The sequence below is a fragment of the Gracilinanus agilis genome, chromosome X (assembly GCF_016433145.1).
Source record: "Gracilinanus agilis isolate LMUSP501 chromosome X, AgileGrace, whole genome shotgun sequence".
Taxonomy (NCBI): Eukaryota; Metazoa; Chordata; class Mammalia; order Didelphimorphia; family Didelphidae; genus Gracilinanus; species Gracilinanus agilis.
Window position 1 is genome coordinate 40,318,554 of NC_058136.1, and position 14,921 is coordinate 40,333,474.

The following is a 14,921-nucleotide window of genomic DNA, read 5'->3' on the forward strand; positions in this document are numbered from 1 at the left end:
AGGCTACCCTAGTGAGCTATTGCCATGAATCATGACTTTTCCCTTTCTGATTGCACTCCTCTCAAGTTGGAATTCTTTTCTCCTTTTTGCCACCACATTCTACTAAGGGGAGCTGGCATTAGACAGGTGGCTGAGAGGATGCCTTTCGATCTATGACAACCCTCAAAGCACTTTACTCCAGCAGACCGGACTAGGCATCTTCTGCTTTAGCACCTGGGTCCCCACTATTTCCTGTACCTGTGGAAGACCTATGAAATTCCTCCCCTTGATTGGGTACTTCTTACCTGAACTGCCCAAGGGCAATTAACTTCTTCCTGGAATTCCACATCTAGAAAATGGGAGAGTTAGACTAAGTTCCCTTCTAGCTCAAATCTATGGTCCTATGATCTATTAAAAAAGTCTTTCCTTCTTCCTTGGATCTCATATAGCACTTTGTTCTTCAACTCACAAATTCATTTATGGTATAACAGAGCGTAGGATAGTCATTCGTTCTGGTACCTCACCCTCTTATTAGACCAGAAGGGTTATGGGGACCCAGACCCTGTCTTACCTAAACTTTGCATTACCCCTTTGCCCAGCATGGTGTTCTGCACATAGCAGGTGAATGATACCAGCTAGTCAACTAGACTTTATCTTGTTGTTTGTTCTATTCATAGTTGAATAGCCTGAGTGTCCCCAAAGTCTTAGTGTAGTGTTAAGTTTTATGAACTTCTTAAAAGCTTAAATAAGACTTATTTAAGCTTTAATAGCCTCCAACTGTACTAAGACTTTAGTCTTAGACTCATGTCTTTTGGGACATCCAGTTTCATGTGAGAGATAGCATGTTACCGTGTCCCCTTTTAGTTTTTCTATGCTGCCCAGGTCCAAGAATAAAAGTCAAAGGGATCGGCCAGATTAATGAATTGCCCTGGTTGTAATAGCTCCAAATTCAGGAGCCCCTTTGCCTCGAATAAGCAACAGAGGTTGGCTTTATGGCTCCTGCTCCTGCTTCGCTGAGATGGGTTTCTGGCAGCATTTCAAAAGTTAGAGTTCTTCTCTGTCCTGTTTGGCTTCTACCAGCCCTCTTCTTGTCAATTCTCATCTAGATTCTAAGGAATAGAAACACCCCAGCCTTATCCAGGCAGCCCTATTCCCTGCCCCTGCCTGTATCTCAAGGCAAGGGACAGGACAAGGTTGGGAAGTTAAGAGTAGACATGGTGGATGAGCATTGGATCAGCAGAGGATTCGGCTGTGCAACTTCCTATCTTAAGACTTCAGTTTTCTCATCTCTAAAGCGATATGGTTGGATTAGATGGTCTCTAAGGTCCCTTCCAACTCAAAAACTATAACTCTGAGATATTTTTCTTCATTATTGATTTCTCTCTCTGTTTCTCTCCCCAAGTCTTTTTTAAGGAAAAGCTTCTGTGCTTCCTCTAAAGAGCATGTGAGGCACTCTCTTCTAACTACCACTTCTTCGTGGTCTTCTGGGATCACGGTCACCACTGAAATTTTATGTAAACTCCTTGAAAATGGAATGTCAAATGTGGCCTTCGTGGCTAATCAATCTGATCTTTAGTTGGAGGCTTTTATCTTTATATAGTGGGAGAACAAGCCCAAGAGTGCTTTGGAACATGTTCATTCAGTACGTACCATGTGGCATCTATTTCAGGTTGCCTCATGCAACTTTAAAAGGAATCTTTCTAAACTCCCCTTCCACCTCTGTCAAAGAAGGATCACAAGTCTTACCCGCACTATTTCACAGTCAACATTTAATTCTGCAGCAACTGCTTCAATTTTCTCTCTGCAAACAGAGCCCAAGCTTGTCATGCCATTGTCCCAGTATTTCTTGAGGGTGGCTAAATCTCGGTCGCTGAACTGGGTGCGGTCCTGGAGCTGCAAAACAGAATGTTCTCATTAGAAACATGGAATGAAAGGATTGTACCGAGCGGCTGCCCAGGATGAGATGTGCTAGATTATTTGTGCCTGGCCGACCAGGTCAGAGCATCTCTTTGATGTTTAATGGGATCATCTAGCCTTCCTGAGCACATGTGGTGACGGGCTTTGAGCTTCACAGGATTCAGAACTGGAGAGGACCTTAGACGGCCCTGTCCTCCTGCCCCCTTCATTTTACAGATGATGAAACTGAGGCCCACCGGGTTTAAGGGATTGGCCACACAGGTAGTAAGTAACCTGGCTCCGGCCTAGGGCTTCTAATTTCCCAGCAAGGACTCTTTTCAGGACACCATAGTGCCTTGAGAAATAACAATGGAAGTCATTTTTCGAGATGGGGATTTTCCGCAACATTTAACATGATGTGGCTGGGGTCGCATCAGTCAAACCTTTCTAATGGGAGGGCTTTTAAACTAAGCTCATCTCAATCTGCCTTCCATGGGCTTCCTTTCAATGCTCTCATTAAGAACAGGAAAAGTTTGGAAAGAGAATGCCAATGCAGCACTGCCAGAAGAACTCTAATATGGCAGTAGAGACCTTAATGATAAGCCCAGCTTAGGATGTCTAAATCCTTTTCCATCTCATTCCTTCTAACAATGATACAAATTCCTCATACTTAAGAGCGTGGCTTTTGTGAATAAACGAAGGCTTTAGCAATTGTTTTAATTCAATGAGTTCATGAGGCACCCTCGCAAATTGATGGCTGACATAGAGGCTGGGCCACACAAAAGAAAGAAAGAAAGAAAGCGAGAGAGAAAAAAAGAAGGAAGGAAAAAAAGGAAGAAAGGAAAATAGATTCTGAGCAAAAGGATGTGGGTACAAATATTGCCTCTTACTTTCACACATACTCCCTGTGTGACCATGGGGAAAACTACTTGCCCTGCCCGGCCTCAGTTTCCTCAAATGGAAGGGCTGGACTAGATTGCTTCTGAGGTCTGCTGCGGCTCTCCTGTCTAGAATTAAACAGCCTGGCTTCATGTTCTGGCTTCTCCACTTATAACTTGTGCCACTTTAGGAAAATCAATTCCTCTTCCCAGATTCAGATTGCCACCCTCTGTTTCACAGATAAGGAACTGAGAAGTAAAATGATCTGTCCAGTATCACACAGGGATGAGGCAGGACTCGGAAATATTTGTTTGATGACCTACTCACTAGCCCACTGGCTCCTAATTATGCTTTTACAATATCCTAGGTTGACTTCAATTAGCAAAGGGGCAGGGCAGTCATGCTGAAAACCTCAGAGAGGTTATTCCTTCAAGGGAGAAAATACCCTGCCGTGAGAACCATCGGGTTTCCCTCCAGCCTGCTGACCATTGAAAGAGGATGAGTTCTTGGTCCCCGTCCAGGAGCCAAAAAGCTCTCCCTTCTTGCACACAGACAATACAGGAAAACGATCCTGACAGCTAGGATATCTCAACAGGCAAAGGCCAGGTAAGTGAGGGGAGACCACATGCGGTACGCTTTTGAAAGTCTTCTGGGAAGTAAATCTTGTCACTTGGTGGGGGAAAGCACTCTGTAAACTCCAGAGTTCCTACTCAGACAATGAACTTGGATCAAATAGTAATTAATCATTTATCTAGTGCTTTGAGGTTTGCAAAGTGCTTAAAAAATTCATTATCTCAATTGATTCTCCCAACAAGCCTGTGAGGTTGGCACTCGAGAGAGCATCCTCATTTTACAGAGTAGGAAAGCGAGGTTTACAGAGGTTAAGTGACTTGCCCAGGCCCCCACAATCAGGAAGTGTCAGAAGCAGAATCTGAACCCGTGTCCCCTCTGATTCTAGGGCCAGCACTCTCTCACTCCACCACTCCGTCTCTCCAATTAAAGTGGATCTCTTTGTAAGCAATGTACTGCTACAGTTGCTCATAGTAGTCAATATTATCTGCTAAATCTGTTTTCTCCTTGTCCTTGAAAAAAGCTTAATGATTAGTAACATTCATTACAAGTACTAGTACTAAATTACATCTTCCCAATAAGTGAATCAAAATATCCTATCCAACTTTTTCTAATCAAGAGGAGAAACTCTTGAAGTGATTTATAACATAAAAATCTCATTAGGTCCTCGGACCAGACTGATTGCAAAATAGATGGGGAGCTGAGATGTCTCAAAAGAAGAGAGAATGCAAAGAAATTGTAGCAAAGTCCTGGGTATATGCAGATAACCCAGCAAAAATGACCAGACTAAACACTCATATAATTTTCCATTGTCCCGAATGCCCCGATGCAAGCTAATGTGCATTCCTGCCAGTCTGAAAGGAATAATAAACAGAACGCCGAGCACACTCAGCCAATTAATTTGTAATTCATTTAGAGGGCATCCAAAGCCGCCTAGTCCCCTAAATTGAACTAAATAAAAACTGATTTGATTTGCTGGAAATGTGCTGGGGTCTCAACATTAGCAGCACTGAAAGCGACCTATTTTGACAATGCCTGTTAAGTAGAAGCTTATTGGGAAAGACCAATTATTTTTAAAGCTCCTAAGAGCATATTTTAACTAAGAAAATAAATAAGGTAATAAAAATCAATTAGCATTAAAACTTCAAATGCCCCTTTGGAAAAGGAGCTGAGGTTTAAGGGAGAAGGGGGACTTCTCAGAGAGTCCCCAGAAAGGAAATCAGTGACCTCTGTCTTTCACCAGTTGTATGGGATTTGAAAATGCGGACTTCCTGGAGTATACGCTGTCCAAGGTCTAACAAGACATTCTGATGCAACACTGATCAAGCGCCTACTATGTGTGCCTCGTCTCCCCTGGCTAAAGTGAAGGAGATCAGAGAAGTAATTGTCTTCTTAATTTGGTGGCAAGAGCTATTTGGAAATCAAATCAGAGAAAATGAAGGAGTCTGGCCCAAATGACTCGATAACTTTGTTGACATCACTTTGCCCATGCAGACCTGGCCCAACCAAGGGGTAAGAAGATGGAAGCCATGAAATATTTTGGGCCTTTGTACTGGCCATGGAGGCACTCCCACCAATTGAATTCCTGCTTCTGTTTTTTAATAAAGGTTGAGTTGATGGAGCTCTGAATTTGGGGTACAGAGCTGCTGTCCCAGCCTTTCATTCAATTTCCTAAGAGTTTCTCTTAAAGTCATCATTTCTTCACGTGGGGAAATGATGGCATTTAGAGCCCAGAAAGTCAAAAGCTGCATATAAACACAAAGGATGATGTGGGAGAGGACTGCCCCAGAGAGAAAGCCTTCTGAATACCAGTCAAAATTCTGGGATCCGGCCTCTGAGAACATGAACCCAAATCAAACCCCATGAGGGTGTGGAATGTAGTGGAAGGATCACTAGACTTGGCTTTAGGCTCCCCTAGGCCTCAAGATCCTGATCTGGAAAATGGAAGTTAGACTAGACGACCACCAAGGTCCTTTCTAGTTCTCTATGGTCCATGAGAGCCCATAGTCTCATAGTTCATTCTATTAGGCCTAGGAGCAGATGAAAACCTTTAGCAAATTGGGGAAATTGGGAGATAATTCTAAGCTGCATCACTGGATTCAATTATATTGGAATTGAACTGTCTTATCTTTATTTATAAATAACCTTGACATGGGGAGCAGTGGTGGAGAGGTGTCAAGACAGGTTTCAGAAATCTGATCATCAAGAGAGGATAGAAGAGGTAGGAAGAGGTGAAAAATGACTGGTAATTGGATTCTGCTGGATACCCTGTCACAAACAGCTGCAGGCAGCTTGTTTGAATTGGGCCATTGACAGGAAGCTGCTAATTGCCAATCAAAGGCAGCTGAACAAACTAGCATCATCTCACCAGAAAAGACAGGAGGCCCATTATAAATGAGGCCTAGCTTGAGACCCCAGAGGCCTCCTCCCCCATCCCCCCAATCTTGAAAGCTACCAACAAGAATGACAGAGAACTAAGGATCTCACTTCCAGGCAGCATGGAGGGCAAAGGGTACTTTGCAATAAACTGCAGAGTGTGTGCTACGCTTGTGTTTATTCCCATAACAAGTAACAGCCGTGTAGGTACACACATATTTTGTTCTTCCTGGAAGACGAGGCAAAAGGACTGAAGAAATGACTCTCTACTTTCCAGGCTATTGGGGAAAATTAAGTCTTCCAAGAAAGAATGAAAAAAAGTTTTAAAGATAAAACAAAGAAAAGAAGCTGTGTCTGAGAGTGGAAATTTTTGAGAAAATGAAGAAGGGAAATAAGATAAGTCAATGGGCATCAGCAATCCATTTCTGACAGAGCAACTAGCCTGGTGGATCATGGGAATGCTTGGATAGCAACAAAGGATTTGATAAACTCTCCCGGGCCATATTCTCGTGGGAAAAATGGAGAGATGTAGGCTAGCTGACAGTCTAGTTAGGTTTTGAACAGGCTAAATGACTATATCAAAAGAATAGTCAGTAACCTGGGTCAGTGTCAGCATGGAAGGTCTCTAGAAGAGTGCCTCGCGGATCTGTATTTAGCCTGGCGCCATTCAACATTTTGGTCAGTGATTTGGATAAAGGCATAGATGGCATGCTTATCAAATTTGCAGATAATATTCAGTTGGCTATGTTTGCCACTATTTTCTCAAAAGTTTTCTGGTCATACCATGTATACACATAATCTATAGGCACTGTGTACTGTCAACGTGGACTTTTGGATGACTCGGTTTACCCTTACCTTTGAGAAATCCCAGTGCCAAGGACCCCTATTTTGGTTCAATGTTAAGCACCTTTTTGTTTTGGAGGGTTCTCTATTGGATGAAAGTTTTCCTCTCATGAAACCCAGTTTCTTAGTTTGACCTTTGCCTTGGATTTGTTACAGTTTCTTCATACCCTAGTTGCTGGCTGCAAAGAGGTTTACACACTTGTTTGTGATACTTAGTTATCCAGAGGATATAAGGACTCCCAATTTCCTTTCCTTTTTGGAGAAAGCATCTAGTGTGTCTTCTCTCAGGGTGGAGTTGGCATCTAGTACGGTGTCTTCTCTCAGGGCCTTTGGTTTTGTATGGTATTTAACGTTTGACTCTGCGTGGTGATCAAATATTTGAACTTTATCCCTTTTTCCTGATTAAAGAGGGGGTTTTATGATTACTTGATAGTTCTAGTTATTTCCAAGTAAACAGTACAAATATCCCTTTTAGCAGTTTGGGTAAACGAGAGGCCTCAAAGTGTAAGAAGACCTCTCAAGCTGATAATCCCTAACAATTATGCAGAGGTAAAAATATTCCCACCATTATTTAATATGGTATCAATCATAGGAAAGGTTGGGAGTGGGAGAGAGACGGGGGGAGAGACAGAGACAGAGACAGAGACAGAGAGAGACAGAGAGAGAGAGAGAGAGACAGAGAGAGAGAGAGAGAGAGAGAGAGACAGAGAGAGAGAGAGAGAGAGAGCACTAGAAACACACACACACACAGAATACAGTTCATAATACCCTTGATTAAAAGACTCAATAAATCAAAATAGTAATCCTGCTTGAATGCAACAATCTATTTGCTAATATCCCCCCAACACTCTCTAGGGTTCTTCTTCAAATAGAGAAATTTAGCTTTTATCAGTCTCTTTGATTAAGCACGATCCTCAGATCTATGGGTAAAACACATTCACTTTCCTTGACAGAAGAAAGATGAACCTTTCCTGGAGGGCATCCTCCCCACCCCCCAGGCTTAGGATGCTGGGATATGGCAGGTCTTTTGACCTGCATGCAACAAGACTTCTATGAAGGGGGGAATAACTAAAATAGAGGTGGCTGATCAGTAATCCTTGCCAAATAGCGGCGTAGCTTGAAAAGCCAGGCCGAGCCAAAGTACTGCAGTCGAAGGTGTGGCCGCAGCAGAGGACGAGTGGCTATGTTCTATAGCTGGCAGCAGATGGATGCATATTTGCTGTACTGCCCAATTCCGGGAATTCCTCTGTGAAATCCATTTTTCTTTTTCCGAAATGGAAAATGCCACCTGACACAAGATCTATTTCATGCCCTTTAAGACAATTAAAAGTAATTTCTTTGGCTAGAGGGAAATAGATGTACGGTCATCATTAGAGAAAGCATTTCAAAGGCTTTCCCTCCATAAGAAATGGCTGCAGTGCCTCGCACATAGTAGGCAGGCACACTCGTCCATGCACCCACACAAACATACAAAATATGTGCCAAATGAAGTAATCAAAGTACTCTACCAGGGCTTTTCCTAAGCTCAGATTCACAATTGAATGGAGCAATAGATAAGAAAAAATATTAGCGATATACACAAAATTCATTTTCCTCAAACTATTGGTTCTAATAGTACGAATAGTGTAACAATATAATGAAGTTAATTGGGTGTATGACCACTAAAATAAAACCAGACAGATGCAAAATAAATGGACCTTATTAATATCAGAAACAATTCTTAGCTCCGTTATTATACACGGGAGATCTAGGCGTCCCTGTAAACCTACAGGTCTCTCCATTTCCTATTAAATTTTAAAGCATCTGATGGGGGGCAATCCATCTAGCTGAGAGAGGCTGAAGAAGCAGGGTTCATTACATTATCTACGACACTCACAGAGAGATAAACTTGGGCCGTCATTTTTTACAATGATTTTTATAAGCGAGCCATAACTTTTCCTTGTTTTCTTTCCTTCCAAAGTACTTTGTACTTATGAAACATAATGCACCTCCAATATCCTGGTCGGCACAAACCTCTCTCGCCGGGCTGGCTTATTAGAACTAATATAGTCCTCTGGTGATTCTCCTAAAGGAGCATCATAAATCTTCACAATGGAGCCATGCAGGCAAGGTTTCTGGAAGGCTCCGTTCCTTTCTTTCTTTCTTTTAATCAGCAATAAACTCCAGTGCTGAAACGTATATTGCCCAGCTAACATTTCAATGTTTTTGCTCGTCACTCAAGCCCTTTCGATTACTGTTACCTATCTGCTAAAAGACTGTCAGAAAGAATGATGTTAGACAGAAAAGGGGGGGGGGAAGAGAATCCCTTTAACTGACAAGCTGAAGGGGCTGGGCCTGGGGGGGAGGCAGGGGATCCATACTATCATTTCCAGGGATAAAACTACTGCACACAGAACACCAGACTTGTTAAGGAGGCCCCTAGAGTGATCTTCTCATCTCCATTTGGTTCACAGGAACATCAAAGTTTCTCTTCCAAACTTAGCGGGCAACAGTCTAAAAATATTCCAAGAATCGTTGCTCAGTTTTAAGGAAGCAATATCATAAGAAAGAATGGTAAGTGCTCTTCATCCCTCCCCCCACCGCACCCCCATCTTGTTCACCCAACTCTTGATCTTTCCTGGAAGCCAGAGGTGGAAAAAATCAGCTACAGGGGGAATCTGGAGCTGGCCACAAATTGCAGGCTGCTCTGTCCTCCATCGTGGCCTCTGACCAGGTTCAGATGACCTCAGAGGACAATCTCCCCCTTCCCCCAAGTGCTTAGTGGACTGTGTGGAGTAACCTGAACTCTTAAACAGAATAGGCTCTATAGCATGATGGTAATTTGCCTGTAAATATTGTGGAGGTAGAGATGGATGAAGATTCCAGAAGTGAGAGAGATCTTAGAAGCTGCCTAGGTCAACCGCCCCTCAATCTATCTCATTGGTTCTCTTGTACCCTCACTGCATGAATTTACATATCTGCCCAACCTGGAATATGGGCTAGCTTTTAGTTACTGCCACCAGAGGATCAAACAGCCACCAGCATGGAACAAATGGAACAAACAGTTGCAGTTGATTTCCTGGCCAAGGTAAGGTAGAAGATCAGTGCTGCTTGATGAGCATCTCCCTCCCTGGTTTTGTTTTTAATTTTTACCTTCTGTCTTAGGATAGATACGGAAGCATCGATTCCAAGGCAGAAGAGTGAAGGGCTAGGCGATGGAGATTTAAGTGATTTGTCCAAGGTTACACAGCTAGGGAGAGTCTAAGGTCATATTTGAACCCAGGACCTCCTGTCTCCAGGCTTGGTTCTCTATCCAATGAGCCATTTAGCTGCCCCCTCCTTGGTTCTTTTTTAGACAGTATTTGGGGGAGCCAGGGATCCCAGGAAGCATGTCCCAAATTCAAGGCTAGGGCTATGATCCCCTGAAATGGAGAGGCACCTCTTTTGGATATGGGTCCCGGTCAGCAGCACTCAACCCAATTCTACTTGCTCCACCACAGCCTATGAAATGCAAGAAAGCATGGAGCATTACATTTATAATAGAGACCATCGGCATGGTGTAATTTTGAAAAATATACAGCACATACATAGTGTTGTTAGAAGAGAGCGATTGTCTGCATGCCTTGTATCTCTAGACATTTTCAAAAGACAATTGCCATGCTATTTGGGAGTTGAAATGAGGGAAATTCAGTACTAACTAGCCTTGGTGCCACTTTATCTTAAGACACTTTGCTAATCTTAATGTTATCGTGGGGAAAATACAGATGGATTTTCCACGTTTGGTAGCTTGCAGTTGTTTATTTATGTAGTGCTGCATCAGGTCACCAATATACTCTGCTTAATATGTGATATAAAGAAATGCTTAATGAAAATAACTTTCTGCATAACTTTAAATGCGGCAAGAAATCGATGGCCAGCCTTTTGCCGGAGAAGATGTTTTGTCAGCCAGCCAATTAACATTTATTGACTGTCCACTGGGTGCATGGTACGGGATTGTATGGCAGCATTGTTTACAGAAGTCTGCAGGAGAAAAAAATTAAATAACTAAAAAAACAACCCACCAGTCTGCTTTCGGTGTCTTGGAAATTTACTGGAAGACTGAGCATCTGCAACCCCGGTTCCTTCCCCATCACACTGGCTTCTCTTCCATTCTTTTCCCTTTAGCTAAAGCTTTGTTGCAGGCCATTCCTTTTAGGGCTGTCTCTTTAAAATTTCTTCATCTTCTTGTGCTAAAGTCTAACCAATATTTTAAATTGTTTTTGTAAGTTATTAAAATTGGAAAGGCTCAACAGTTTGAATCACAGCCTAGATTTGATGGGATGAGGGGGCAGAAGGGCCCCTACCTGGGAATGGGCAAATATACTCATGAAAATTAGAAATTTGATTTGCAGCAGCTATGAGTCAAGACTAATTTAATTTAATAAAAACTCTATTTAACAGGAAATTACCCTGCCACCCCCACCCCACAACCTGCAGGTGAAAAGGAAAAACTAGATATAATTATTCAGACTACTCTGTATTAACAACATTCATACTTTTGAAAGTGGCTGTGTTAAGGTAACCTATGTCTCATCACCATTCCCCAGTTTTGATTTGCTTTTTCTTTATTGAAAAGATGTCAACTTTAATAACTGTGGCTCATCCACAAATATATTTTTTAATAACATTTCCAGAATGGATAGGAGAAACAAGATCATAAGGCTATGCCAAAGAATTGGGCTTATTCCCTGTAAGAATATGCCAAGCCTCCTCTTTTCAGAAAACACCTCTGAGCCCTCGCGAAGACTGAGAGTGCCCAAACACTTTGGACTGGTACATCAAGGCCGTGGCCCACGTTGGGTCTTTTGGAGAGTGGTGGTGGGAGGAGGTTCAGAATCACCTCTGAAAACACTGGCCACTTAGGCTTGAGCTTGGAAAATCAAAAAGCAGGATGAAAAGATGATTGCTCCAATTAGATAGAGAAACAGATGATCAGAGAAGCTAAGTGACTTTCCCAAGGTCTCATGGCTTATAAGTGTCAGGGTCAGGATCTCATAGTGAACACTCATCTTCAGCCTCCCACGCTGGTATTTTATCTGGAGCTCTGAACCTAACATAGTCTTTCTACTGATCTCTGACCCACCATGAATGGTGGGCTTGAATTTCCCAGATGTCTAAATATACGTAAGTTGAGTGTTTTACAGGAATTCACAGAAGGATGCTACAAACATAGAAGCCCAGTCATTTAATGTGTTCCAGCCTTAGTTCTTTTTGAAAATGGGAGAATATGGCTAAGTGATATTTTTAAAAAATCAAACACCTAAAAACCCAGATTTGCCTGAAATGAAAAAATGAGCTGTCCCAAAGATGCCCAAAACTCCTGAAATAATTTTAAGCAATACTCTTCTTGGTAGGGGAAGGGCTTGAGATTTCGTGATTGTGGAGAACCTCCCAGTGTGGAAAGAGTCTCTTCTGGGTGAAGAGAGGCAATTTCTACATACCATAGCATTAGAGAATTAACTAGGGGGCACTAAGAGGTTAAGTTACTTGCAGAAGTGGGGCTGGAACCTAGGTTTCACCTGATTCTTAAGCTAGCTCTTTAGCCACGATATCAAGCTGCATTTCCATTTTAAGTCATTCCCTTAAAAGGAGAATTTGTACAGCCACAAGACTCCTACCTAAAATGCTCAGTTTTCTAGCTCCCAGTTACTGGCTAGAGTAAACAAATCCATGGCCTGAGAACTTCTCTTCCTTCTTCAACTCCCAGCAGAAGCATTTTGAAAATTTAAGATCTGCTGCAGAATCCCATTGCAGGGACTACTCATACCTCTCTAGCTATCGATCACAGAATCCCAGCATCTCTGAGTTGGAAAGGGCCTAAGAGGCCACCTAGTACAACCTATAACTAAGCAAGGATTCCCTCTATATCATACTTGACAAGTGGTCATTAAACCTTCATTTGAAAGGCTTCTAGTAAGGGTGAACTCACTACCTCCTGAGGCAGCCCATTCCACTTTTGGACAGCTCTAATTGCTAGGAAGTTTTTCTTGACATTAAGCCTAAATTTGAGGCTTTGTATCTGCTACTCATTACTCCTAGTTCTGCCCTCTGAGGCCAAACAGAACAAATCAATTCCCTCTTTCACTTGACTTGAAGACAGCAATCGGGTCTCCTCTAAATCTTTTTTTTTTCCTACAGGCTAAATATCCCTAGTTCCTTCCATCAGTCCTCATATAGCATACTCCCAAAGCCCTTTGCCATCCTGGTTACCCTCTAGCTTCCAGTTGGTACTCCTGATTTTCCAGATGTGGTCTGCTCGGGGCCAAGCACAACAGGATTGTAGTCTCCCTTTCCCTGGCACTGTGCCTCAGTTAATGGCCACCTGAGACCGCGTTAGTTCTTTTGGCCGCCATATTAGTTTGCAGTCCACTAAAGCTCTTAAGTCTTCTTTGAATACATTGCAATCCAGCCACACATACATACAGCTATCGTGTCTGTAGGAGTGATTTTTTTAAACTGAGTATTAAACTATTAAATTAGTCCTATTAAATCCACACAATTGTATTAGTGCCTAATGCACATCTCTTCATTTTACTCACCAGAAAAGCACGAGTGACTTGATTAAAATGCTTTGCTAAAATATGGGTAAATTATATTGAAAGTAGCCTCAAAAGATGTGATCTGCAGCAGGAAACCTGTGCAGTAAATCTCACTTGTTTCTATAAGGAGAGTCTAATGTCAAGGACTTTATCAAAATTCCAATGCAAGCACAGGAGTCAGCAGTTAGAAATGGCTTATCAGTCACCATCTTTACTAACTGTACTGTCTGTCACTTTCCATACCCTTCAAGTCTTTCCTTCTTGGAGATAAAATCTGAGGGCTAGCTGTAAGGGACTATATAAAGATCAATATTCGAAACATCTCATTTTATGAATGAGGAGGCTCGGAGAAGCAAAGTGGCGTGGTTCTAGAGCCAACAAATGGCAGAGCTAAGTCTAGAACCCAGATGTCTCAATTCTGCCCACCCCAATTGCCTTCTTTCTGTCCTGCATGAAAATCCAAAATACACTCAACTCTGCCACATGACAAAATTTAACAACAGATCTTGGCTTTGAGCCAAAATCTAACCAGGCAGACAGGGTAGCTAGGTGGCACAGTGGACAGAGCACTAGGCTGGGAATCAGGAAGACCCGAGTTCAAATTTAGCCTCAGACTGTCACTTAACTTTAGCTGTCACTTAACTCTGCTTATCAAGTCACTTAACTCTGGCTGCCTCAGTTTCCTCATCTATAAAATGAGTTGAAGTAGGAAATGCCAAACCAATCAAGGATCTTTGCCAAGAAAACCTATAAAGGGGTCACAAAGAATTAGACATGATTACACAACTAATCAGGCAGAATTATACCATCTCAAAGGTCAAGACCAACCAGTAACTGGGTAGAAACCACTTCTCCACCACTAACAGGCAGTCACTGAGACTCTACTTGAAGAAGTCCAGGGATGTGAAACTCATTTCCTGAGGCAATATGTTACAATCTGCCCCAGTTCCAATTGTTAGCACATTCTCCTTTAGCTAATTCAGCTAAATATATTTCTCCCCATACCCCTCCCTTGCCGACACCCCCTCCTTACTACTAGTTCTGCCCTGTGGGGCCAAGGAGAACAAGTCTAATCTTGTTTCTGACTAAGAGCCCTACCAATGTCTGAGGACTATGACTGTTATGTCTCCCCTTAAGACCTATTGAGCAGGATTTAGCAGCTCTTAACACTTCTTTTATAATGATCCTCACACTGCTGCTGGCCATTCTCTTCTGCATATGCTGTAGCCTGTTTTGGCCCTTCCTAAAACATAATGCTCAGAACTGAACTACCATACCTCACTAATATCTGAACACTGGGCCTCTCTCTTAATGCAGTCTAAGATCATGGCAGCTTTCTTTTTGACTGCCATGTCACACTGTTGATTTGTATTAAGATGCTAGTCCACTAAGTTCCAGGACTTTTTCCAAGATGGTGTCATTTAGCTATCTTTCCTCCATCCTGGTTTGGAATTTGATCAGTTATCCAGTGTAGGCCTTTACATTAATCTCTATCAAATTCACTGAATTGGATTCATTTTAGCCTGTCAAGATCTTTTTGGATCTTGATTCTATCATCTAACCTAGATTAGCCATTCGTTCTCATTTCAGGTCATTCACAAATTTGATAAGTCATCTATCTATGCCTTTATCCAAGTTGCTGATAAAAATGTTGAAAAATATGGGGCTAAGAACAGAGTCTAGTTCATGTGGTCCTTAACTCATCTTTCAACTATTGGTAAGCAGGAGAAAAGAAACATAAACAACACTGAGAAGGCAGAGAAATTTAAAAACAAAGTCTTGTAGAGACAGTTTGTACTCATTTCATATTCCTCAAAGCAC

General features: G+C 42.2%; 1 protein-coding gene across 1 annotated transcript in view; it reads right to left on the minus strand.

Moving 5' to 3' along the window:
* The window catches only part of HDX (highly divergent homeobox), a 73,424-nt gene that overhangs the window by 36,265 nt on the left and 22,238 nt on the right, over positions 1 to 14,921 (minus strand). Inside the window, exon 4 of the mRNA XM_044682548.1 lies at positions 1,726 to 1,872. Within this exon, the coding sequence (XP_044538483.1) occupies positions 1,726 to 1,872 (147 nt within the window). The remainder of the gene's footprint in view (positions 1 to 1,725; positions 1,873 to 14,921) is intronic.